Consider the following 26634-nt stretch of genomic DNA (forward strand, 5'->3'; position numbering starts at 1 on the left):
ATTTACATAAATTAATAGAACTTGGAAGTATTTTCTGAAACAGAGTTCTGAAATAATTACAGACCTCCTGCATCAATGATGATATCCACTCCTAGTCCACCTGTCTCCTCTAAACAGCTTTCTGTCAAGTCATATTTTCCATTCGAGACATCTATAATCCGAACTGAATGGGTGGGAAAGTACAATAAATATTTAGGCACATGTTGTTTTAAAAATCAATCCAAATACCAATATATATAAAAGAAAAAAAGTTTCTTTTCTTTAAAAAGGTTTATAGTTAATGTAGGTAGGGAAAATCAGGTAGTTATCAAAAACTTAAGGCTGCTCCTTCTCATCACAATAAATATAAGCAGCTCAGACAAAAGTTTCATATCCTTGCTCTATGTTCTTTGGGGTTTCCTGATTTTTTCTATGCTATTTGGGAAGCATATAAAAGCATTTCAAGGAGAAACCAGCAATAACAGTTACCTTTTATGAAAATTCCTTACATAAAAATAAGCCCCCAACCATGAACAAAACATGAAAAAAGCAGAAAACAAAACACATCACAAAAAGATATGTAAAAATGACTTTGCTTTCAAACCATGTTTTAAAGTTTACACACACACATGGAACCAAATTGATAGATTTTTCCATATTGTCAATAAAGCACTAATTCAAAGATTAAGTGTATACTTTTATTTTTATTTTTTTTTCAAGGAAGACAAACCTGCTAATTTATTCAAAGAAATGCACAGATAAAGAAAACACTGACAAATGTCATTTGCACTTCCACTGGCTCCTTTGACCTCACAAGATGGCATTATACTATACAGTTGTTGCATTTAATTTTTTTTTTAAAATAAATTTTATTGAATTTACAATTAAAAACATATCGACATTACATATACAAAAGGGGGAGAAAAAGAAAAAAAAAAAAACGCTCGGTCTTACGAACCGAAAAAGAAGAGAAGAAGAGATATAAAAGAAAGAAAAGAAACAAAGAAACGGAAGAGAAAAGAAAATACATTTAAAAAAAGACAGATATCCTTTTTGACAGTCTGCAAGATCCAATTCTCCTACCTTAATTTAAATACACACATCTTGTCAATATCTATGCTTAAATTACCCATTGTTCATTAAGCAGTTTATCTCTGAAATAACCAATTATACCACGAGTTCCAATTATCATAAAATGTTGAAGACTCTTTATTTTTAAGTGCTATAGTTAATTTGTCCATTTCTGCACAGTCACATATTTTCTGGATGACCATTTGTTCTGTAGGTATATAGGATGATTTCCAGCACTGGGCGAATGCTAATCTGGCCGCAGTTAGGATATGAATTGTTACATATTTCATCTTTTTAGGTAAATGTTTATCAGAGATCCCTAGTAGGAAGAACTCTGGTTTGTATTCGATTTGTTCTTTGGTTATCTCCTCCAACCATTTTCTGATTTTTGCCAATATTTCTGGGTTTCTTTGCAAGACCACCACATATGAAAGTAGGTTCCTTCTATGCTTTTATATTTCCAGCATTTTGGACTAGTGTTTGGGTTCATTTTCGCTAACCTCGAAGGGGGCAAGTGCCATCTATAAAACATTTTGTATGTATTTTCTTTATATGCTGCCGATTTTGTAATCTTAATATTTCTATTCCAAATCTTTTCCCATTCTGATAATGTAATACTTCTTCCAACATTCCTGCTCCAGGCTATCATGTTCCCTTTGACTATCTCCTGTTCTAATTCTACTTCCAGTAAGTATTTATAGAATTTGGATATGTTCTTTTTATTTGATCCTAGTAAAATTTTATCTAGATTCTGCAGTTTGTTATAAATCCCAAAGTCTTTTATATCTTGTTTGTATCTGCTATGAATTTGTATATATAACCACTGATCAGTTTTAAATCCCTGTTCCTGTAATTCTTGTCGAGTTTTTAATTTTCCTTGTGGATCTAATAAATCTTTATATTTAATCATTTTTGTTATGTCCAAATTATTGGGGTATACCATTGCCTCCGTTGTTGATAGCCAGATCGAATTTTTAAATAGTGTTTTTTGCATATTTTTTTTCCAATTAATTAATAATGAGTCCCTAATGAGGTGTCTATGAAAGTAAGACTGCTTGGGTTTTCCCACTTCCCATAAGAAGGCATGCCACCCTCTCTGGAGGTCATGCCCTTCTAATGTTAAAGTTCTTTTATTAAGTAGGTTCACCCAATCTTTAACCATAATAGGCTAGCTGCCGAATAATATAATTCCCAATTTGGCAGAGCTAGGCCCCCTCTACTTTTCGCATCTTGTAGGGCCTTTACATTGATCCTAGGTTTTTTCCCTGCCAAATAAAGTTAAGTGTAATCTTATTTAAATCTTCAAAAAGTTTTTTGGCAACTTAATTGGAATTGTCTGGAATAAATAAAGAAATTTTGGTAATATATTCATTTTAATCAAGCAATCCTGCCCAATAAGGAGAGCTGCAGCTTATTCCAGGATTCTAAATCTTTCTTTGTTTGTTGAAGTAGTTTGTCATAATTGTTCTCTTTAAGTGATTTACCTTGTGAGGTTAACCATATTCCTAAATATTTGACCCTTTTTGTTACCTGTATCCCCATCATTGCTTCTAATTCTTCCTTCTGATTTCCTGTTAAATTTTTGGTCATTAATTTCGTCTTTTTTCTATTAATTTTTAATCCTGCCACTGCGCCAAATCGTTCTAATTCTTTTATTAGATTATATCCTTTTTCCAAGGGTTCCTCCAGAAAGAAAACCATATCGTCAGCAAACGCTTGTAATTTATATTCTTCTGATTTGACCCTCACTCCTCTAATTTCAGAATTTTGCCTCACCCATGTTAAGAGTGATTCTAGGGCAAAAATGAAAAGAAGAAGTGAGAGAGGGCAGCCCTGTCTGACACCTTTTTCTATATTTATTGGACCTGTTTGTTCGCCATTGATTAGTATATTAGCCTGTTGTGTTTTGTAAATTGTTGTTATAATGTTTTCAAATTTAGTGCCAAGGCTATTATAATTTTTTTGGATTAAAAAGTGCCAATTTAAGTTGTCAAATGCTTTCTCAGCATCTAAAAACATAAGTGCGGATTGTTTCTCCGGGTGAGCTTCATAATATTCTAGTACATCAATAACGGTTCTTAAATTGTTCTTTATTTGTCGGAATGGAAGAAATCCATTTTGGTCTTCATGGATATGTGAATTCAAAGCTTGTTTTATTCTATTAGCTATGATAGAAGTAAATAATTTATAATCGGCATTTAAAAGTGAAATCGGTCTATAGTTGTTGATGTATCTATGATCTGCATCCTCCTTCGGGATTAGCGAAATCAGCGCCCCCCTCCACGAGTCCGGCATCTTGGCTGCCCGAAGTACCTCATTAAACACTTCCAGCATCAGTGGTCCTACTAGTTCCAATATTGCTTTATATAGTTCTGCCGGAATCCCATCTGGTCCTGGAGATTTGTTATTACTTTGGTTCTCCGTTGCTGACATCAATTCAGACCATGTAATACCTTTATTCAATAATTCTATCCATTCCTCTCCAATTACCTTGTCATTCGTCTCCTCTAAATAAGTTCTTATTTTATCTTCATTAACTTCCTCCTTTTTATATAATCTTTGAAAATAGTTGTAAATGATACCTTTTTTCTTCTCTATCTCATGTTGTAAGATGTCATTCTCGTCCATTAATTGGTGTATCAATCTCTTTTCTTTCTCTTTTTTAAGTTTATGGGATAGCCATCTTCCTGGTTTATTTGCATGCTCAAAATAATTTTGTTTGGACCTTTTCAAGTTAATCTCTATTTTATCTTGTTCAAGTAAATTCAATTTATGTTTAATTGCTATTAACTGATTTTGTGTCTTCTGGTTTTTAGGGGATTTTTGTAGTTGTATTTCTAATTCTTTAATTTGTTGTTGGAATTTATTTTGTTGGGCATGTATTCTTTTATTTCTCATGGCATTATAAGAGATTGTCGTTCCTCTTATAATTGCCTTCATTGTATCCCAAATATTTTGTTTTGTAGTTGCTTCATTATTATTTTCTTTTAGGAAATAATTTAATTCCTCTTTCAGCTTGTCAATGTACTTTTCTTCGCTTATTAACTGGGTATTTAGTGTCCATCTTTTCTTTGTCTTTCTCCTATCTCTCCAAATTAATTGTATTGGGTTGTGGTCGCCCATTCATTTGGTAGAATTTTAATTTCTTTTATTTCATTGGCCAATTCCCCATCCATCCAGGCCATATCTATTCTAGTCCAGATTCTATGTGGATTTGAATAATATGTGAACTGTTTCTCTTCTGGGTTTAGTTTCCTCCATAAGTCTATTAAGTTTAAATCTCTCATCATGTCCTTGCAGGGCATAGAGAATTCTCTTTTCCTTTCTTGTTCTTATTCACATTACTATGGTCTTTTTGATAATCGGCAATGGAGTTGAAGTCACCTATCATGCAAATATTCTTTTTTGAAGCCTATTATTTTCTGATGAAGATCTTTGAAAAATTTCCTTGTTCTTCATTTGGCGCATATATTGCTACCAATAAAAATGTGATAGGATTAATCCAAATTTGTATAACCAGAGTTCTTCCTTCCGGATCCACCAGATTAGTTCTGCTTTTACATCATCTTTCACAAATATTGCTATTCCTTTCTTTTTATGTTTGTCTGCTGGTGCTGTAAAGAGTTTTCCAAGTTTCGGGCAAATTAAATATCTTTCATCCTTTTTCGTTATGTGTGTTTCTTGTAGGCATATTATGTCAGCGTTTTGTCTAATTAATTTAGTTAATATCCTTTTTCTTTTAAGTGTTGAATTTAAACCATTTATATTAATGGAGAGGAGTTTTTTCCCTATCTCCATTTATCTAGATCTGTTTAGATTTTTGTCTAGTAATAATTCGGTTTCCTTCTTGTTGTTGTTGTGGGATTGGTTCTTCTCTCCCTGGTTGTGATTTATCATTCCCTAAATTTTGAGGAAGTCCTTTTTTTTAGTTTCTATGGCGATTGCGTTCATCCTGTGGCTTCCTTTTAGTTTCCTCCTTGGTGTATTGGTCATCCATGCCTATTAGCTGTTCATGAAAGTCTTGGGCCTGTTCTATAGAGACTATTTTGATTTTTCTCTCTTCCCACGTTATTAACATACCTTCCGGGATTAACCATTTAAAAGGGATTTCTTTTTTATTTAAATAATTGGCCAAAAATTTATAATCCTGTCTTATAACCCTCACTTTCCTTGGGATATGTTTTAGAATTATAATCTCTTTACCTCTATATATTATTGTTTCTTCTCTGGACATTTTAAGAATTAGGTCTCTCACACACTTCCTTGCGAAACGAATATGAATTTCTCTCGGGCAGTTATGGTGTCTAGCATAACTTGTGCTGACCCTATACACCTCGTCAAATTCTTTGATTAAATCATCTTTTTCTTTCCCTAACCATTCAGCCAACAGTTCTGCCATTAATTGTTCTAGATCTTCATTTTTCGCTTCTGCTACATTTTGAAACCTTAAATATGTCATTGCTTTATCCATTTCGAGGTGGACCAGGGAGTCTTCGGTTTCTCTAGTTACATTTCTAAATTCCTTCTCTATCCTTTCAAAATTTGTCTCCATCCGTTCTGTCCTACCCTCTATTTCTCTTATCTTAACTTCGTTTTTCTCCATAGCTTGTTGCAAGGACCCTATCTTATCCTCCACCTTGAGTAAATCTGCTTTCATTTCCACTTTAAGCTTTCCCATCTCATCTTTTAATTGACTAATGTCTGCTCTGGTTTCATTGTGATTCTTAATCATTATTTCTTGCATCTTAGATATTGCTTCTTGCAGGGATAGTAGGGTAGCTTGTATATTAACGTTAGAGACATTAGACTGTTTTTCCCCTATTAGAGATTCTTCAATGGTTTTTGGGGGTTAAATGTGAGATCTTCAGGGATAGCCTACAGAAATAGCTTGTTTTTTTTACTTCCCCACCTCACAGAGCAGTGAGATTAGAGAGGAAGGGATTACAAGAGAGTAAACAGGCACGCAATGGGAATATCCTGGGCTGTTTCCATGGCATTCTCATGGCTATTGCTATCAGCACATTGCTTCTGATTCTATTCCCAACTGTGTTTCTGCTTACTCTTTTGTTATCCATTCCTCCCCAATCTCTTTGCTCTGTAAAGGGGAAGAAAACAGGACTGTAAACTGTCTATGATGGCAATTACAAGATATAAGGATGTTGCAAAGTTGATAAATGTAGGCACTGGTTGTAACGTTATTTTTTCAGCACTATTGTAACTTCAAATGGTCACAGAATGAAGCACTCTGTAACCAAAGACTACCTGTACTGCTACATGCCTCTCAAAGCATCAGTGGCATTCTAATACTGCTTTTATATGACAAACAAGAAATACATCTTTTCAGGCCTCAAGGATGAACTTTCTTTTAGGGAAACATATATTTTAAGATATATATTTTATTTTTCAGTTTACAGTATTACAGAAAATATTAAGTGCAATCGTAAGTCAGCCATAAGTAAACTTAGAATTTCATTAAGTCTAAAATTGCTACGCTGAATCTGAATAGCCAAGACAAAAGATAAATATGAAAATTAAATAAAATATGGAAGGAATGAACGCTGCAAATTAGGTACAGTTCTTATTAAATTCTGTGAGCTTTTACAATCCTGGGTTCCTAAAGTTTTTATTAAAATATTGAAAATCTCCTGTCATTGGGTATTAATAATTAGAAACAATTTCTTACACAGTGGAAATTACTTAAAGTTATAATCAAAGTCTACACAATGTAACCTCTCAAGTTTGACATCCTTTCCATTACCCTTTGCCTTGTCAATTCTAGGCAGAGACCAGACCAGAATTTTCCCAAAATTATTGGCAAAAAATAGCTACCTTAACTGTGTTTATCTGAGGAAGATATACTGGATCAGTTCCCATAATACATCACTAGGCAATAAAGCTGGCTTCCTGGTGAATAGGTGAGGCCAATAATCAGCTCATGCCGCGATTGGGAAAGCTCACCATAAATATGTTGCAAACTGTCTACCCAAAATAAGCTAGAAGACAAAACCTTTTACAAATATAAAAACAAACCTTGGTTTTCTTCTTTCTTCAGAATGGAATAACTCACGGCTACATTGATAATTATACTGAATTTAGCTAATCTATTTTTTGCCTTGGAACTATAGCTATGTGTACTAATTGAATAGAATTGCTACATTCCAATTCCTTTCCCGCCCCCAGAAATGAATATTCATTGTTAGCTATAGTAAATCTTATTCAAAGACTGATTTCTAAGTATTAATATTTTTGTTTGATAGTTTAAAAACCTTTATGCTATTTATCATCAAAATGTATAGTTTTCATTATGGGTGATTCTGGCCAGATGCTAAAATGTAGGTAATTTGTGTGCGCAAGTGTAGGATGTATTTGAAAAGTAAATCTTGGATAGATGACATAGAATAATTCAGTTTCCTAGATGTCAACCCTTATGAAGGTTTATAAATTTAAAAAAAAAATCTGAATTAAGTCTTTTCATTCAGTTTAGTATAAAACAATTTTACTTACCTACAGAAGGAACAATCCTCTCAAGACATTGTTTGTCTTCAAGATTATACACAGTAGACATCACCTTGGCTCCTCTGTGTTGTGCTAATTGAATAGCTATTGTGCCAAATGACTGCAAAAAAACAAAGGTTATGTACATTTATTAATACTTCTATATCTATCATGTTTCTCCAAAAAGAAGGCCGAGACTTATTTTCTTTTGACCCCCGAAAAAATGGCTAGGCCTTCTGTTTGGAAGGTTCTAATTATTGACTCACCTCACGGTGGCGGAACCAACAAACCTGCCCAGCAGGAGCCCGCTGCTGGCCTACTTCTTGAGGCCCCTTTTCGCCACTCGCATGCTCTGGCCTCCGTTTCGCCTTCAGATGCCTTGTGGAAAGCCCTCTGCAACCGATAATAGAGCTACAGATCAATCCATATTGGCTGCAGAGGGCTTTCCACAAGGCATCTGAAGGCGAAATGGAGGCCGGGGTGATGCATGCGAGTGGAAGCAAGTGGCCGCAGGAGAAGTGGGCCAGCAGCGGGCTCCTGCTGGGTGGGGCTGTTGGTACTACCACCGTGAGGTGAGTCAATAATCTGAAAGCGAAACAGAGGCCAGGGTGATGATGCATGTGAGTGGTGGCAAGTGGCTGCAGAAGCAGCAGTCACAGAAGAAGGCAAGGCAGGTGTCGGGGTATGAGAAGCCTGGTAAGTAGGGCAGCTCCACCACCCCCATCCCCCCCCCAGTTTATTCTTTACCTATGTGCCTCGCCCCACCCACTGTACCCTGGGTTAGGCGGGGGGTGTTAATTAGGGATAATTTTGTAGGTGGGCTTAATTTGATTGCATGCGCTCAAAAATGTGGTAGGGCTTCTTTCAAGGTGGGCTGTCTTTTGGGAGAACGTGGTAGCTGCATTGGAGCCTATTGGGGAAAAAAACCTTTCAAATCCTACAGTCATGGTGTAAAAGAACTCCTAGTTCTATCTGGAACACCAGTAACCTTGAAATTTGTACTTTTCTTCATTTTTAGCAGCATAAAAGATGCCTTGAGAAAAAGTAATCTGTTTCTACATGATAAAGTAAATCCAATACTGCAACACTGCACAGAATTAACTAGTCTCTGCATGACATGCTAGCAAAGCCTATACATTATCCAGCACCTGGTTCCATTGTTCCAAAAATTCAGTTAAAATCTTTTTTCCTATATCACTCATTGGTTTTAGTCCTGTATTCTGGGACAACACAGAACAAGCCTTCTTCCGTCTTTTTAATGTGTCAGCTCTTCAATATTGAAAAAAGCACTAGAATGATTTCAGTTTTACCTTCTCTAAAGTAAATATACCCTGTTCCTTTAACTATAATAATTTTTCTTAGCCCTGAACATTTTCATTACTTTCCACTGCATCCATTCCAATTTGCCTACATTTTTTTAAAGGTAAGAGACCCTGACTTTTGAGATTTTTAAATTTTTAATTTATTTAAACAACTTTTATGGCTGCCCAATTTACATAGTGATCTTAGGTGACTGACAGCCAATATAAAAAAGATTATGCCTTTTCACCAGGTGCCATACTATGGACCCATACCATTCATACTTCTGTCCATACATGCATGTGGAAGCACAAACACAAAACACACACAGATGCAAAATGAATTTATTGCTTCTCCAAGCTTTTGAAACTTGTGGTTCTGTTAAAGTAGCCACAAAACAGGAACTTTTAAAAAATCATTATCAGGTGACACTTGCAATTGACTATAATTCAAAAATAAGATGAATTAATGCATCCCATTCCAATGCTGTACTTGATTTTCTTGCATTTCTGTCTATTTCATTTCATTTCATTAATTTCAGCCATGTTTCCTATTTTATTGTTTTATCCTATTCTTATTTGATACACATTTTTCTATATTTTGCTCGGTTGAGATGCAAGTGTAAGAAATATAATGTTGTAGAAATTAGTGGAATTTAGTTTTCTGTGGAAAAAAAGCATATTTCATTGGAATTTACAGAATAACCCTATAATAGCTCTCTCCCTAATGAATAGATATTATTTATTTCTGCTATTCATCTAAATAGCACAAACTAAGGTGCTACATGTGTTAATTTAAGAAGCACAGACTAAGGTGATTATTTGGAAAAAAGAACAAGAATAATTCCAGTTGTGTGAATGGAAGGCTGCTTTAGCAACATTGGATTTAACCCACTGAATGTATGGTTCTAATAAAGTTTTCGGAATATTTAAGTTCAATTGGCACTTTTATACGTACACTTGCACCATCCATTATCAACACGTTTTTTCCATCAGAAACATAGGACAGATAATGTAGAGCTGTATAGGCACGAAGACCGTCATGAATGGCCCCAGCTGATTCCATCCAGGAGATCTGTTCAGGTTTGTGAACTATTTCACAAGGAAGAAAGTTTGGTGATAGACTTTATTGCAGTGTTGAAGCATACAGATGGTCCTTGACTGACAACCATTTGTTTAGTGATCATTCAAAGTTATAACGGCACTGAAAAAAGTGATTTATGACCATTTTTCACACTTATGACCATTGCAGTGTCCCCATGGTCACACGATCAAAATTTGGAGGCTTGGCAACTAGCATTTATTTATGCTGATTGCAGTATCCCAGGATCATGTGATCACCTTTTGTGACTTTCTGACAAGCAAAGTCAATGGGCAACTGAGATCCAGTTAACAATTGTGACAAGAAAAGCTGTAAAATGGGACATAGCAATGGAAATTTTGGTCTCAGTTGTAGTTGCAAGTCAAAGGCTACCTGTATATTTATCTAAACAAAAAAACTGGAATGAAACATTCAATTTGCTATACCTATGAAATCACACAAAAGTATTCAACCTCCTCCCTTTTCCATTTGTTTCTCTATTAACAAATCTGATATATTGATTTTAGCTGATCAACTACCAGATGTTTTACAATAATGTTAGTTTGACAATGATGTCAAGACATGTACATTTGAAAAAAATCAAAAGTAGTTGAGTAAATTGTTTTAGAAAATAGCAATTTGTATTACTATTGGATATCTTGTATTGAGTGCTAGGTTAGGCTTCAAATACATATGTTAAGAAACAATATACTTTAACATTGAGAATCTAGAAGTTACATTCAGAATTTAATATGAAATTTGACTGAAGTTGTTCCAAGCCAGTTTCAAAATTATAGAAATACAAAGGAAAACTGAAATACAGATACTATACGAACCTTTGCATGCCATCTGACAATATAAGACTTTGTATTTTCCTGTAAATTTTATATATCTATATAATTCACAGTATGTATAACACAAATTTACAAACATAGCTCCAAATTGAAATGTAAACACTTCCCTATTTCAAAGCAAACCCTTGTAATGGGGCACATTTTCCAACTTCACAATAAATTTTACAATTGAAATTTTATGTGTTTTGCTTTGCAATGTGGAAGATTTTCAAATATGTTTTTCCACAATATACAGTCATCAGGGCTGAGTGCACTATATACATTGGTTCATATAATGGTAACCTTAATTCCAGACCCAACTCAATGTTCTCTTTCCACCCATTGTGATTTGGGAGGACGATGACAAAGGGGAGATTTGGCTATTTTCCTTATTAGTTAGTAAATGCTTCCAAAAGAAGCCAAGAACATCTTAGAATAACATATAAAAAATGCAGCTTTCAAATCAAGGATGAAGTGCTTGCCCTCAGGGTTAGTCAGAAGGAAGAGTGAGTGAAGTAATAAGAGAAGTTTACCAGAAACAGATGAGTCAGCTTTTGTAGTTTCTGTTTAAAGGGAATAATAACTAATAGTACTATTATTTAGAAAAAGTTAAATGATACAGTTTGATCTAAAATGATAACATTTTCACGTTAGACAAGATTTATTATTCACAAGTTGAACAATATTTGAGTACTTTAGGGAGTTACATTTCAAAACAGTAATGTATTACTATGTTTTCTATCTACATACCTAAATAATGCTCATGAACCAGGATCTCTTCACACAATCCAGATTCTTCTGAATCCAATGGTAAAATTCCTATGAAAACAGGATTTCCTCCAGCTTAAGACAAGAGTACAATCAACTGAACAACATCCAAGCACAATAATTGACCTGCAAACCTTTGAATTCCATGTAATGCACCTGAATGTGAATAGCTGAAAAGTTTACTGTTATTTGTCCCTGATGTAGACATAAATAATCTGAAACAAAAATCCCCCCTTCCTTTGTTCTTTCTTGAATAATCATGTTCCGTAAAATAACACATTAAACTAAATGTGCAAAATAGATATACAGCTGGACCAATGGGAGGATATTTTGAAGAAAGTGTTGAAATTTAAACTGAATTATAATCCTAAGGATAACTTTTATAAGACTATGTATTGCTGGAATTTGACACTGGATAAATTGTCAAACATGTGCAGTGGAATTTCAAATATTTGTTGGAACTGTAATCAGAGAACACATTTTTCAACTTGGTGGACATATAAGAAAGCTAGACAATACTGGGATCAAATATGTATTTGATTCAAAAGATTTTAAAAGAAAATGTACAATTGAAACAAAAGATTTTTCTTTTTAGGATTACAAACAGATAGAAAGATTTTATGGAATTTTGTTTTTATGTAAAAGGGGGGAGAGAAAGAGGAACAGGGAAGATAGGAGGTGACCAATGAGATAGAAAAAAACATCAATATAGTCATAAAATATTAACCATCCAAAATGATTCAAGTTTTCCAAGAAGAAATTATATTTTTCAATGTCAACAATGTTAAGCAATGGGCTATTTGAAAGTACATAAACAGGAAGGTTCAAAATAACAATTTTTTTAAAAAAATGGTAATTTCTTACAATTTAAATGTTTTAGTTAATTAGATAAACCTACCTACTACCTCATCTTGACGCTTAAAGAAAGACACTTTATTTCCAACTGGAAAAAAAGGAAATAAGGGAACACATAAAAGAACTATGGCACTTAAAACAATGTTACTGTTAATAATAATTTATTATAAAGTCTTAAAATACAATATGCAATCCACAACCTGATAACTATAGTCAATTTTAAACATTACTGAGAAGGGCAAGAAAAAAAGTTGCTCTGAAATAGAATTTAATAGAAGACTGAAAAGAGAAGCAAGTCTGGACATTACATTCCCATGAATAAAAACAGAAGTATATGAAGGAAAAGACTATTACATTTACAGACTCATATTGCTTCAAAATAATCAGACATACAGATCAATCAATAATATGCAAGCAATAAACAAAATAAATTCACAATTAATCAGGATAATGTATTCAAGTTGGATGTTTCTGCATCCAACTTCATTTTTCTAAGTGCACATGTGAACTAAGAAAGTCTACTATATGAGCAGTAACTTACTACAGCTTTATGTTATTTGTCTGGGACTGCAAAATCTACCTGAACAGAGGTCTACAGATCTCCACAGACATCTACTAGAATACAATTCATTACTACTGATTTGATTTGTTAGTCAAGAGTCTGGCTGTCCTGCCCCAAGGAATTAAGGAAAAGTCAATTTTTTAAAAAAGTCTTCTGAATCTGTATTATTCTCAAACATTTCAATGTATGCATTTATACAGACAAACTAGTTTGTAAGAATTGGGTGTTTGAGAATGAATTTAGTGAAAAATATCCCAGAAATGTTAAATAATTGGCAGAAATGTTTTAAATTAAATTTCCAATCAAACACCCTCACTCAAGTTCATTAGGTGAACTTATCATGGCAAGCTATCACATGGTTTCTTTAAATTTTGGCCTAATATGTTGTATAAACATGTTACTGTCATTTATAAAACATGGCTTATGTTTGCATGGTTGTGGCAACTACTGTCTCCACTGCATTAATGCAAACTTTTATATAGGACAACTAAACATGCATTTTAAGAGGCTCTTAAAATAAAATGATTCTGCACTTTAACCCTGATAAGCCTTTAACATTCACATTAGCTAAAAGCAAAATACCTCTCAGTTGGCATACATTTTTTTAAAATATATTAGACATGTGGTGGAGAATCTGTGGTCATTTAAATGTTGCAGAATTACAATTTCTATTAGCCGAGAAGTTGTAATTCAGTTGTAATTCTGGAGTGTTGTAGGTTCTTAGAGTGTAATAGGATCTGTAAGAGGATTACTGAACATAGGGACGGGTAATTTTAATATATGAGTACTTAATGTTTTATAGAAATATCATGCAAATTAGTATACTTACTTTCCAACACAACACCAGCAATTTCCCTTCCAACAGGTAGAACTTTCTTCTCTTTTTTAATTTCTGATAAAAACTAATTACAATAACACAATGTCTATTGTCAAGATTAATACATCTTGCATTGGAAGCAATAAAATACTAATATGGATTCCTGCTACTAACAAAAATGAGGCCCTGATTATTTGAAAAAAGAATAAAGAAGTCTATGGTTGCAATAAAATGCATTTTTTACAGAAAGCAAATGTTAAAAATGAAGAAATCCTGCTTAAGTTATGCACTGAACTATAAGTCTAGCATTCTTAAAACTATAAACTTGGTGTCAAAGTTTAGTTTTCTGATTACATGCCAAAAACAATTTAATTTTGTAAATTGTAAACACTTGAAAGTTTGACTAAAAGACTTATATATCACTTCACAGTGCTTTACAGCCCTCTCTAAGTGGTTTAGAGAGTCAGCATATTGCCTCCAACAATCCGGGTCCTCCTTTTACCAACCACAGAGGGATGGAAAGCTGAATCAACTGTGAGCCAGTCAGACTCAAACAACAGCCAACTGCTGGCAGTCAGCAGTCAGCAAAATTAGCCTGCAATACAGCATTCTAACCACTGTGCCACCATAAAAGTATGTAATACCTACACATTTTCAATTTTACTGTGTTTAAAAGGAAGCTGCATAAGTTTAGAAGCAAGTACTTTATTTGTAATTATAAAATTTCTATTCTATATTTTAATTATTAAAATCAGTATCAAAGCATACAATATCTGGTTGATTTATATGGAACATATACTTTTCAATGCACAATCTTTTAAGTTGTAGCTCTACTTCTATTTATATACTGCCAATTGAACTAAAGGGACAAGATAAAGGACCCAAAAGAGTGCTTAATTTAAGTAGTCAGGCAGCACTCACATAAACTTGCATTAGTGCCATTGTAGGTGTGATGGTAACCATGTGAAAGTCTGAGGTAACATATATGTGGTAAGTGAATCAATTATCATGTGTGCAATAGACCGTTGCAAAGATCTTGCCTATTCACTATTATGACATAGAAGCTAATCATTTGAGCCTTAGGATACAGTATTATTTTCTTCCTTAATGTAACATTTTATATATTTGACAAAAGTAAAAGGGTGCCTGAGGGACCATTTTGTCTCAATTAAATCAACTCATCTCATCCGGTCAGGCAGGAAAAACACATTATGGACTGTTGGTTAAAGAATTCTGACCGGAGGGGTCTAGGAGAGTCTTCGTTGCTATCACTCTTACCTTATGAAACATTTTGCCCCCTGATGTGTCCCACTCCTGTCACCTTCTGTAAGACCATTAAGACCTGGCTCTCTCAACTGGCAAGGGGATCCAAGAATGATATGCAACCGTGGGGACTGGTTGGTGGCTTGAAGGCGCCATCTTTGACTTTTGTTACTTTTTGTAAGGATCTACTGGTTATTATGATTTTTTTTTTTACTTGTAAACCACTCAGAGTCACTTAGAGAGTAAGATGGATAGCATAGCAATTTAATTAAGAAGTAAATAAATTTAAAAACTCAGACCAATTTATCTACTAGGGAACAAAGTGAAGGATTAAAATTAATCATAAGCTTACAAGTAATCTTAAGTTTCAAGCTTTGTAACGAGCTGTTTGCTACAAATATGTTTAACTGGTTTATGATTCATATATGAATTTGTAAGATATAGATAAGATGGTCAAGATATTAATTTTTTTACATAAATTTGCATGAAAGTTTATTCACAGAATAAATTCATAATCATTTGACAAATTTATAAATACATATAAATACCTTCTTATCAATCCAGCTAAGAGCACAAGCTTTGACTTGCACTTTCACATGGTGGTCACTCACATTGGGAAGGCTATCCTAAGAAAAATTGAAAGTGTAGGCACAATTTCTAATATATTTTTAGAAAACAAATTCAATACACATAATCCTTAACTTATAACAGTTCATTTAGTGATTGTTCAAAGTTACAAAGCATTGGAAAAGGTGACATATGACCCCTTTTCACACTTACAACCCTTGTAGGGTCCCCATGGTCATGTGATCAAAATTCAGATGCTTGGCAACTGCCTCACATTTATGACCTTTGCTTTATCCCAAGGTCATGTGATAATCTTTCATGAAGTTCTGACAAGCAAGGTCAATGGGGGAAGCCAGATTCCCTTAACAATTGTGTTACTAACTTAATGTATGCAATGATTCCCTTAACTGTGGCAAGAAAAGTCATAAAATGGGGCAAACTCACTTAACAAATCTTTCCCTCAGCAACATAAACTTTTGGGCTCAATTGTGGTCGTAAGTCAAGGACTACCTCTAGTTTACCTAAAAAATGAACAACAATCGAGATCATATTTCAAATAAATGCCATTAGCACATTAGGACAATCAAGTTCACCAGTTGAAACTTTCTTTGAAATTTTGACTTTGTGCAACTGAAAACTTACATATATTGTCCTCAACTTATGACTGATTATTTAATGACCATCTGAATTTATGATAGCCTCAGAAAGGCTGCTGTGTGGCCTATAAAGCACTTCCAGCCACTTAAAACGACTCCCTCCTGTGATCAAGTGATTGCAATCTGGGTGCTTGGCAACCAGTTCGCACTTACAACCAATGGTTAAGTACCCTATGATCATGTTATCACCATTTACAAAGCCTTCTGCCAGGTTCCCCAGAAAGTCAATGGGAAGTCAACAGGGAAGATTGCAAGGTGTTGCTGTGGAACTGAGATTTCCTCCCAGCAGGTAGCTCTAGGGGTGTGGGGGGACGGGACTCCTCAAAGGACTGCAGGAATGGACCTCAATTCCCAAAGATCTGAGCTCTGTTTCTGCAGCCCTTCAAATAAGTTTCTTTCCATAAACAGAGAGGAGGGGAACTTTACCGAAGGGCTGTAAAAACAGAGGTCAGATCCTGAAGATCTGTCTGTCCACTTAACAACCTGACAGATCGCTTAACAACTGCAACTGTGAATGCCAGAATTGTAATTGTTGAGTGAAGGAGTCATATGAGTGTCTTGCTTAGCAACATTTCCTTCAGTGACCACGACACTGGTCCCAACTGTAGTTGACTAGCTGTACTGCTGAATAAATATGTTGAACACACAGCATGTATTCCCAGCAGTATTTGGAACAATAATAAAAACAAAAATGCAGAATTACATTACATGCAAACATTTGTAACAAATTCTAGCAGAATATTGTGTTTAAAAAGGCAATGTGGGGGAAGGGAAAATATTAATTGGAGCAAAGAGGTAGCGCAAGCAGGGATAGCTTAATCTATTCCAATCTGTCACTTTATTTCAGTCCATAATCTGTAAAATGCTTTTCTCCAAGTACAGAATATGCAATAGTGAAAGTATTTATAATTTTGGAACAACAAAATAGATAATTGAATGACAGTAATATTATAAAAACAAAGCGAGTTAGAAAAATGAAACTTCTCTCACTTTTATCCCTTCCAGATGCTTTCCCACAAATAATAAACTGTGGCACATATTTCCCAGTCCTGCCCTAAAAAAAGGTGACAAACTGCAAATCTAATGATAAACATATGCTTTATTACGTTGAACTGTAAAACATTCCAGGCAAAACAATTCTAAAATAAATAATGCAAGTAAAAGCATTTTCATATAATTATTTTCCAACAATGCTTTCCAGAACTGTCTTAGGACACCATTTATAAAGGTGGTATTTTAATAAAGCTGGCTGAAATGCAGTAGATTCAGCATAGTAACACATAATTTATACCTAATATATAAGATACAAAGAGGGGTTGTATCAGTTTATGTTGAAATAGTTTATTTAATGAGTTTTATAAATCACTTTTCTTTCGTTTAGAGTGCTAATGTGTTCAGCAAAGATTTAAATTTATGCCAACGATAAATGCATTGTGAATTTAGTATTACGAAGCAATTCCTGCTAAAATGCAATGCTGACTTCCTTGAATTCATGTGGTTAGTTTCCTCACTATTTCAGTTTTTTTTTTTAAATGGAAACTGACAAATTTTGCTGATACATGCACTTCTTTTCCTGTGTTGTGAAGAACTGCTTGACTTAGAGGTTTCTACTTTAAAAATACAAATTATTACATAATTTTAAGTGCACTGTCTATGTTGGTTCTTAATGGCTAAACCATAGTTTGACTGCTTAAACTGTGCTACATGCTTTCATGTTTCTTCTTACCATAATATAGTTCTATAGTTCCCTCTCCGGAGTTCAAACAATCCAATGTACCATTATATCTATATTAACTATTGTTTAAACAAGGGGTTCCCAATCTTGGCAACTTTAAGACGGGTGGACTTCAACTTCCAGAATTCCCTAGCCCCAGCATGACTGGCTGGGAAATTCTGGCACTTGAAGTCCATGTGTCTTAAAGTTGCCAGAACCGGGAATCCCAGGTTTACACAATTATACTCCACCAGAATATTTGGAAATCTGTTCCAAATTTTGATTTGGTTTGCCTGCTTCCTTTCAGGAAATAAAAGCCTTTTGACTGAAAATAGATTTATTAAAATAAATGGGACAAGTACATACAGATCACAAAATCAATTAACAACATGACGTAATACACATAATAAAAAGGGCTGTGATCATGCTTAAATCTATTTTGTTATTAAGAAAGCAAAATTCTACAACCTATAATTTAGCTATTATTTAGCTATTGCAAGAGTTATTCTTGGATCCTTATCCACCAAATATGCAATCTATACCTTCCTGAATATACAATTCTGTCCAAAGAGCATAAAGAGATATTAGCAGCCAATTTTTAAAAACTCAAACAAAATTACAGTAAAAATGTAAAAAATGTAATGTAAAATATTAGCCTGTGATTTGATAGTTTTATCCTTTTAAGGGCAAAACTTTCTACATAAAGGATTTTTTGAAATTTAGAAAATAAATTAGAAACCAAAGCTGATGGCAAGATATCAAACTTCAATAGCATAAAAGCCTTATTAAATGTATTATTTATAGGTTGGCCAAAGTATGAGAGTTGTCCTCATGTGTGTGAGAGCATACTATATTCAGTTTGTAATTTTGCATTGCAAATTTTTTGCTTGAGAAATAAGTAACATTTTCTTGTCCCAAGCCCATCAGCATCTCAGATTAAAAATCCCATTTTCTGTCATTTGTCATCTATTTGCTGTTTCCATGAAAAAAAAGTCTGTCAGAATAGGATGCGTCAGATCTCGAGCTTGAAAATTAATATTTGTTTGATATTTAATCATAAATAGTTAGACACAATTGGGCCAATTTTATGAGCTCTGCTTCTAATCATAGTTGGTTTGTAGGCTTTCTGGCTTGTAATAGTTTATGCCTGGGTTTAGTTGCGTTTTGTCTGGGACTTGTGGCCAATGTCTCGGTTTCAAAAAGTTTCACTACAACTGGTACACTTGCTACTGAACTCTTCTTAGCATCCCAAGTAACCTAGGCATACGCATGTCATTTCTCCAAATATTACAGTACAAAGCCCAGATTCTTAACAAATAGAACATGTTGCATTTTATTCTCCTCGAGGCTCTAAGTCCATTTTTAACACAAATGCATGACCTTTATTTTCTTATAGATAATCTGTATGCGTTCCTTATAGAAATAAGCGTGTTCCCATATGGCCAACTTGTGTCTGCAATATTATTGCAGTATTATATGCATATAAAACAGTATACTGTATTTATCTGTATCCCAATTTGGGGGAAATAACCTACAACCACACTGTTGTAAAACCTGGAATAATAATAGGTACAAAATACACCCTCTTACTAGTTGGTGCTGAATTTGATAGAGGGCTGCTATGTATATCTCATTTTCAGGATAGTATTGTTGTAAAGTGCATATAGTAGGGTAACTATTGGAGATGCCTTAAGCTTATAACCTATCCTAGAGATACAATCAAAGGGCTGCTTTAAGATCAAACAGGACAAAAAGACCTGATTTAGGAGGCTAGATGTACTGTTCAATTTAACACTGGGAAAGTATCAGTCCCTGATCCAATACAGAACAGATGGGTAAGATAGCGTAACTCACCTTTTCCAGGAAGATGAACTCTCTTTCTTTTTCAGAATTCTGCTGCCAATATAAGCCTTTCATAGTGATCTTTAAAATTTAGAGAAGAAAATAAAATATCTGTTGCTAGAAAACTCAGATGTCAGAAAATTTTCAGGTCAGATATAGTAGCCCTAAACAATTTATATCTACGTATTAGGCACATTTTGGTAAACTTGTAAAGTTTTACCAAAAAATCTTGTGGATCTACACATTACATATAAAGGTAAAAGAGGTGGTATTTCGGTATTACTTCCCATTCAAAAATTAATGCTAAATTGTTATGCGACATTGGTTAGGTTGAATAACATACTCACAACAAGATGTTACCTCCTCATTAGGCTCTAGTTTGTGATGCTATTTATTTTATTTATCAGATTTGTATAGCAGTCCCTCTCTCCAAAAGCAACTGTTATAAAAATGCAGCTGTGATTAGTTCATGATTCAACCTGCTGCACAATACATCCAACATGTTAAAGTTTATGGTTGCCTGTTGTGCAAATTCAAACAATTTGATTCATTCAAAAAACTAGTTACTATGTATCAGTGTTATTATTCCTTTCAAAATGGTAATAGTAAGCAACGTAGACCCAAAGTGCATTTTCTTTACGATGAGAAGTCCGATTAGTAGTATTTTTCTTAGTTAATAATATTTTACTTTAGATATTTGTAAAATCGGCTCAGCACTATAAAAAACAGGCTTTAGGACAGCCCATAACTCAAAAATACGTTTGAATAAATCAGTTACTTTACTCACAGATTAATCTGTTGTGTGAGTGCAGCTTTTATTTCATTGGGACCAATGATGAAATATTTTTGGGTGTTTATATTGGGGGTTACTATACAAAAACCACCATTCAGCATCTGAATGTATACACCACTCTTCGTTTTGATCCTGAATCAGAAGGTACTACTAAACCATGGTTTACCAATCGTAAAACCTGAATTCACACAATACACCAAACCTAAACAAGCACGTCATATTGTAAGCTAAGGGCAAACCCATTTATGTTACAGCTTACTGCAACATGTGAATCCCTATTAGCCAGATATTTCTTTCACCTAATTCTTGAGAAGGAACCCACCCCCCAATTTGGCTTATCTGTGATTCCGAGATGGTTAACGGGTTCAGTTTCAAGAGTCCAAAAACTCCTGAAAGGGCAGCTGAAACGAAGCTTGTAGAACTACGGCACAGGGAGACAATCAGGGAGGCAACGGGCGACAACGATTGCGGTTCAGCTGCACCGCAACACTCACTCCCTGCCGTTCACACGTCTAGCACCCCACACCCACCGCGGAAAAAAAAAGAGTCCGCGACTGCCTCACCAAGCCCATTACCTCTTTTGAGGCCCCTCTTTCTATTCTCGCGGGAGCGGAAACGTCGATTGCCAAATCCTACAAATAAGGGTTCCCTGAAAAGGCAACTGTTAAGTGGCCAATCCGGCCGTCACTCGAAGTAGAGGCGGGACCAGAGGGCAGGAATCTTCCATTCAGACCCTATTTTGTGCGTCTCCCGACTCTTTTCGACTTTCTGACTTAAAATGACTACATTTCCCGGTACTCTCGCGAATCATCTGGTTTCAGTTCGCAGCTCCCCTCCAATTGCTGAAAGGGTGGAAAAGTCTGAGCGGACACGTGAAAATCCGAGTTCTTTGGTTTGAATGGTATTCGAGATTATGTGTACTTTTTCCTGATGGAAGAATTTAAAAAAAGTTCTAATGACCTTCCCACGGCTGGGACTTCAGCCCTATGGCCTTTTCCTTATATCGTTTCCACATTCGCTACTGCTCACTTTCGTCCGTTTTGTAACCGTAACGATACGTGCAAACTCAAAAGTCCCTCAGGGCACCGTAGAAATCGGCGCTTAGAGCGATCAATCGGGCGGCCTTTTCCTACTGGTGGAAGGCGGTGTCCGTCATTTAGAAGAGGGGCGGGATCGCTGCATGAACGAAAACTCGGTTGGCTGCCCGCGGATTGGGCTCTCTCCGCGTTGCGCAGTTATAGAGCGGGCGGGTGAGAGAGAAGCCGGGAAGGCAGGTCTCTTTTCCCCCCTCCCCCTCCTTTCTCCCCGAGACTGTGGTGACTCTAAAGAGGCGGCGGCGGCGGCGGCGGCGGTTATAGCAGCGGCGGCGGCGGCGGCAGCAGCAGGAGCAGCAGGAGGAGGAGGAGGAGAAGCGGGCGCGGGAGGGACGGGAATGGTGCGTTTGGCGGAGGCAATGGCCTTTGCTGCCCAGCCGTCTCCCCTCCGTCCTGGCCGAGGTTGTGAGGAGGACACCCGAGACCGATAAATAATGAGGTAACGGCAGGGAATGGAAGGCAGTCGGGCTGTGGGAATGGGCTGAATTGGCGGGGAGAGCTCAGGGGTCAATCGGGGGAGGGGAGCGCAGGCGCTTGGAGGAGAAGGAGGAGGAGGAGGAGGTGGAGGGCATCCAGCCCCTTCTCCCCGAGGCTTTGCCATGGATCTTTCCCACGGCTCCGAGGTTGGGGCGCCGCAGATGCTTTTCCTTCCTCTAGACCCCCTTCGGTATCCCCGGGGTTGGCCGGATCGTTTACCCCCTCCCCGATGGTTCCCAGACTCCCCGCCTGCCTCGTCCCCTTAGCCCCCCTACTCTTTCTTCATCGCCCCAGCCTCCTCTTGCCTTGCGTGATCCTGATCCGTGGACAGTGACCCCTATCGCGCATTGAATGGAGCTCTTTGCTGGTGGCCGTGATTGCTTCCCCCCCCCCCGCTTTCTTTTTGTTTAAGGACGATGCGGGCGCGGGTCCCGTTGGATGAACCTTTTTTGACTCTTCAGTGCGGAGGGGGCGGAATAGATGCAAGGAGCGGAGCCAAAGGGTGTTTCTCAAAAGACGGGCCCTGTTCTCTGTGCGTGGCTTGGGGCCAGTTCGGACAAGCGAGTGCCCTGCCTTGTCTGTGAAAGGGGTGTCAACGCCTCTCTTGCGTGGCTTTGTGAATCAGCTTGTTTGTACTGTATCAGTTCCGATCAACTCCCTGGAAGATTAATATAGTAAGGCAGACAACTGGATAAACCTCCTCGACTTTAGTGCTGGATAATCCATGAACTGTTGTCCCTGGCAGCCATGGCTCATTGAGAGGAATCTCATTTATGTTAATCTCTGCCATTTTCTGGCAAAACAAATACTAGTAAAAAGTCTACATCTTTGCATCTGCTTGGCCTTGCACTGTCTGGTATTGTCCCCTCGCCCCCCACCCCACCCCCAGCCTGTGTTCAAGAAAGTTACATCCCCCCCCCACACACACACTAGTGAAAAGCTTCGGATGCATTTTGTGGCCAGATTTGATTTAGGTGACTGAGTATTAAAAATGAAAAAAAAAACAACAGATAACCAGTTGAATGCTAATATCTAATGAACGAAAGGCACTGCAGTGTATCTTGTGCTCAATATAGTTAAACGGAAGATGAAATATCAGCATTTATGAAGGGGTAAGTAACTATGGTATGATTTAGCATAGGGATGCAGAACATCTTGTTGCCTCTAGTTTAAGAATTATCTGTTTCTTTAGGAATCTGACTTTCCTGTTTTCTTGGAACAGACAGAAAACATGACATTAGTGCATTAGGAATTAAGTCAGTTTCCTTCATGTGTTATTGTTTTTCATTTTTTCAAAATGGTCCTTGGGAAGTTATCTTTTATAAAAATCTTATGTCTTATACTGTTAATTGAGTGGAAACTAGATAGTATAGCACACAGAAATTAGATTGTAATGACAAGGCAAGCAAGAAGTCCTCCATGTGCTCCAAAAATAAAGTTTGAGGGGCAGGATCTGGCAACTTTCAAAAGTACAAAAAGTTACAAACAGGCAATATAAAAAAACCCCATTAAACTGCATATAAAGTGACAACACAGTACAATTAACCAATAGGAAAGCTTAAATGTATTTCAGCTAAAGTTTCAACCAATTTGCCAGAAGGTGAAAACAAGTAATTAAATGCTGTATAATATATTAAAATAATAAAACTGGATTAAATTTGAGCAAAAATTGTAAAAAAATAAAACTTCCAGCAAATACAGAGTCACTGATGATTTTAAAATGAAAATGGAAACAATTCTTGAATAGGGAATTCTAGATGATGCACTTGAAGGCTAAAATACTGTTACATCTAGCAATTGTCTTACAATTGCTAAGATCTTTTTAAATAGTTTTAAACTTATTGCAGAACAGAATCCTTTCTCAATCTGAATCCCAAAGTATGTATTGAACACACTTTGTTCGCCTGAATCAACATTTTTATCCTTGCTGGCTGAAATCTATGGTGCTTATAGTCTGAAATATTTATAGTGCCCCAAATTAGGGCATTCTGATTTTGCCCCCTTCTGTAATAGTCTGTTTAGGATTTTAAACATTGTACCCTGCATTTTAAATAGGCCTTTAGATTGAATCCATGCTGCCTAGCTGGTAAAATTAGCAAAAGCTATTCCATGCATTGAGTTTCAACTCTTTTATTGAATATATATCTTGCCTTTCCAATCACAGCTACTCTCTGTAATTGTTAATAGAGTATGAATACAAAATCCAATAAATTACGAAGCAGCCAATAAGATAAATTTAAAACAACCTTGAATACTGTAGGAAGCTTTTCATAAGGCAGAATCTGAGAATTCAGGCAGAATGATGTTAAATCTGGCTTTTCAAATAATATGGAGTTTATATATAAAAACTTACAAAACTTGTATATAGTTGGTATTTCCAATAGGGTCAAATTATGTAAAGTTTTATGAATATCTTCCTGAATTGTGCCTGGAAATAGAAACATAGAAAATTAACAGCAGAAAAAGACCTAGTGGTCCATTGCCTTTTTAGGTTTTTTTGTGTTTTTGTTTTCAATTTATGCATTTATTTTTAAATTATTATTTTTTATTTTTGTCAGATTGCCTTGCATTGATAATGCTGTTGTGATGTATGAGTAACTTGCTAACTAAAACTAGCCCTGATCAGTAATTTGAACTGTCAAAAGCAGCTCCTTACAGTTCATGTTAAAATGTGAGAGTTTGGATGAGGGTTTCTTTTTTTAAAGAAATAAATCAGGCCCTGTTTACTTACTGGTTTAGGACTGATTTCTAATAATCTTTTCGTTTTTCTGCTTTATATGAATTGTAAATTATGGATTTTAAGCATTATTAAAATATTGTAAGATTGTTTTTAAAATCTTTGTAAACATACTGGGCTTCTACAAGAGAATAGTATATAAAATAGAAAAGTAGATACAGATATAGGAAAATAAAAGTTTTGGGCAGTCGTATGGTTTTTAGTTGTGTTTTTAGCATATTTATTGGATATATTGTAAGCCTCTCATAGTCTTCTTAGAAATGAGTGGGCTTAACAAATCTAGTAAATAAAAATAAAATGTACTCTTGTCAAGCTAAACTTGAATTGTGAACCCTACCATACAAATTTGTTGAGAGCATATCGAACTGTTTTTAGATTTCTTTGTTTATTTAGTTTTTCAAGTTTTTCAGCTCTGGTGGTCCTTTCCAAATACTACTAGGCTTCATTCAGCTTAGTTTGAAAGTCCTGATATAATCAATCATTACAGCCAACTGAAATGTTATCATGTATATTTTTATTTTAGTTAGATCTGTGCTTGTGGAAACAGGAAAGAAAACACAAGTAAGAGATATCTGCTCCTTTTCTGGGTCAAATTTGCCTTTGCCATGTTATGCAGAAACTCCAAAATGCAAAGGATAATTCCAGGGGTGGGATTCTGCCAGTTTGGGCCAGTTCGGGCAAACCCCTAGCTCCAACGATCAGCTGGGAGTGAACCGGTTCACTCTGACCATGTGGGCCGACCCGCCCACCCCTGCCTGTACTGACCTATATCGTCCCAGTTGATCAGCATGGAAGAGCGGATTGCCGCTCCTCAGCTGTGTTATTCCCCTGCAGTAGCATAGCAGGTAAGGATTTTTGCATTGTTGAACATGTGTGGACAGTGCATGCAGCACACGCAGCAGCACAAAGGGTTGTTATACCGGTGGCATCCCAGCCCTGTATACTTCCTTTTGGGCCTTGGGTCTCTGTTGCCTGCAAAAGTCAAAGCTTGTCTCCTTCCGGTTTTGCAGTTGTAGAATAACTGATAATTAGGACTGAGTACCATGTTTATCCTAAACACACTAATTCTCCTGTCACTCGCATTTTTAAAAATCATAAAAGTTAGCAAAAATTTGGTGTAGTGTTCAGCTTCTTTATTCTATGAACCCTGAATTGACAGTTTTAGCAGAAAAGCTTCCCTTTTACCCATGATACACATTTGTGAAATATGCTCATTTACTTGTTGGAAGCAATATTCTAAAAAAGGAGTAGACCAGGAGAAAATCTACAAATGTGTAATAATTAAATCTATCAATAATACTCAACTAAGACCATTTGGTTGGTGACTGTTCAAAGTTATGATTACGTTGAAAAAAGTAACTTTTGAACAGTACTCTCATTTATAACCATTGCAGTATCTCCATGGCCATGTGATCACAATCTGGGTGCTTAGCAAGGGCATATATTTATGATGGTTGTAGTATCCCAGAGTTGCATGATTGCCATTTGCAACCACTTACAACAAGAAAAATCAGTGAGGGAAGTTGGATTCACTTAAGGAGCTTGCAGAAAAGGTAAAATTGGGCACAGTTACTTGATTAAATGATTGTACTGCTTCATGACAGAAGTTCTTTTCCCATTGTGTTCATAAGTAGAGGACTACCTGTAGTTATTAAATAAAATTCTCGGGAATGAAGAATGAACTAATTAACATCAATGTCGTGAGAAGGTTGACTATCCTAATGGCTCTAAA

The 26634-nt window shown here is 35.9% G+C and overlaps 2 protein-coding genes across 8 annotated transcripts in view; one reads left to right on the forward strand and one right to left on the reverse strand.

Annotated features, from left to right (window-relative positions):
- Window positions 1-21721, reverse strand: part of CRYZL1 (crystallin zeta like 1) — a 32084-nt gene extending 10363 nt beyond the window's left edge. The window contains exons 1-9 of one of the 2 annotated variants that reach the window (XM_026700569.2): window positions 21170-21721; window positions 19814-19882; window positions 15571-15648; window positions 13772-13844; window positions 12424-12468; window positions 11508-11576; window positions 9802-9935; window positions 7555-7666; window positions 65-163 (exon numbers count right to left, since the gene is read on the reverse strand). In XM_026700569.2, coding sequence (XP_026556354.1) covers window positions 65-163; window positions 7555-7666; window positions 9802-9935; window positions 11508-11576; window positions 12424-12468; window positions 13772-13844; window positions 15571-15648; window positions 19814-19876 — 673 coding nt within the window. In that variant the 5' untranslated portion in view covers window positions 19877-19882; window positions 21170-21721. The other variant, XM_087937590.1, reaches the window with a different exon arrangement.
- Window positions 21722-21807: 86 nt separating this feature from the next.
- The window catches only part of ITSN1 (intersectin 1), a 93657-nt gene continuing 88830 nt past the window's right edge, over window positions 21808-26634 (forward strand). For 4 of the 6 annotated variants that reach the window (XM_026700560.2, XM_087937585.1, XM_087937586.1 and 1 more), the window contains exon 1: window positions 21808-22127. The gene's annotated coding sequence lies outside the window, so the exon portion shown is untranslated. Of the gene's footprint in view, window positions 22128-26436; window positions 26456-26634 lie in introns of those variants that run through there. The other 2 variants (XM_087937584.1, XM_087937583.1) reach the window with 2 other exon arrangements.

Source organism: Pseudonaja textilis, chromosome 7 (assembly GCF_049901715.1).
Source record: "Pseudonaja textilis isolate UNSWEBS1 chromosome 7, rPseTex1.2, whole genome shotgun sequence".
NCBI lineage: Eukaryota > Metazoa > Chordata > Lepidosauria > Squamata > Elapidae > Pseudonaja > Pseudonaja textilis.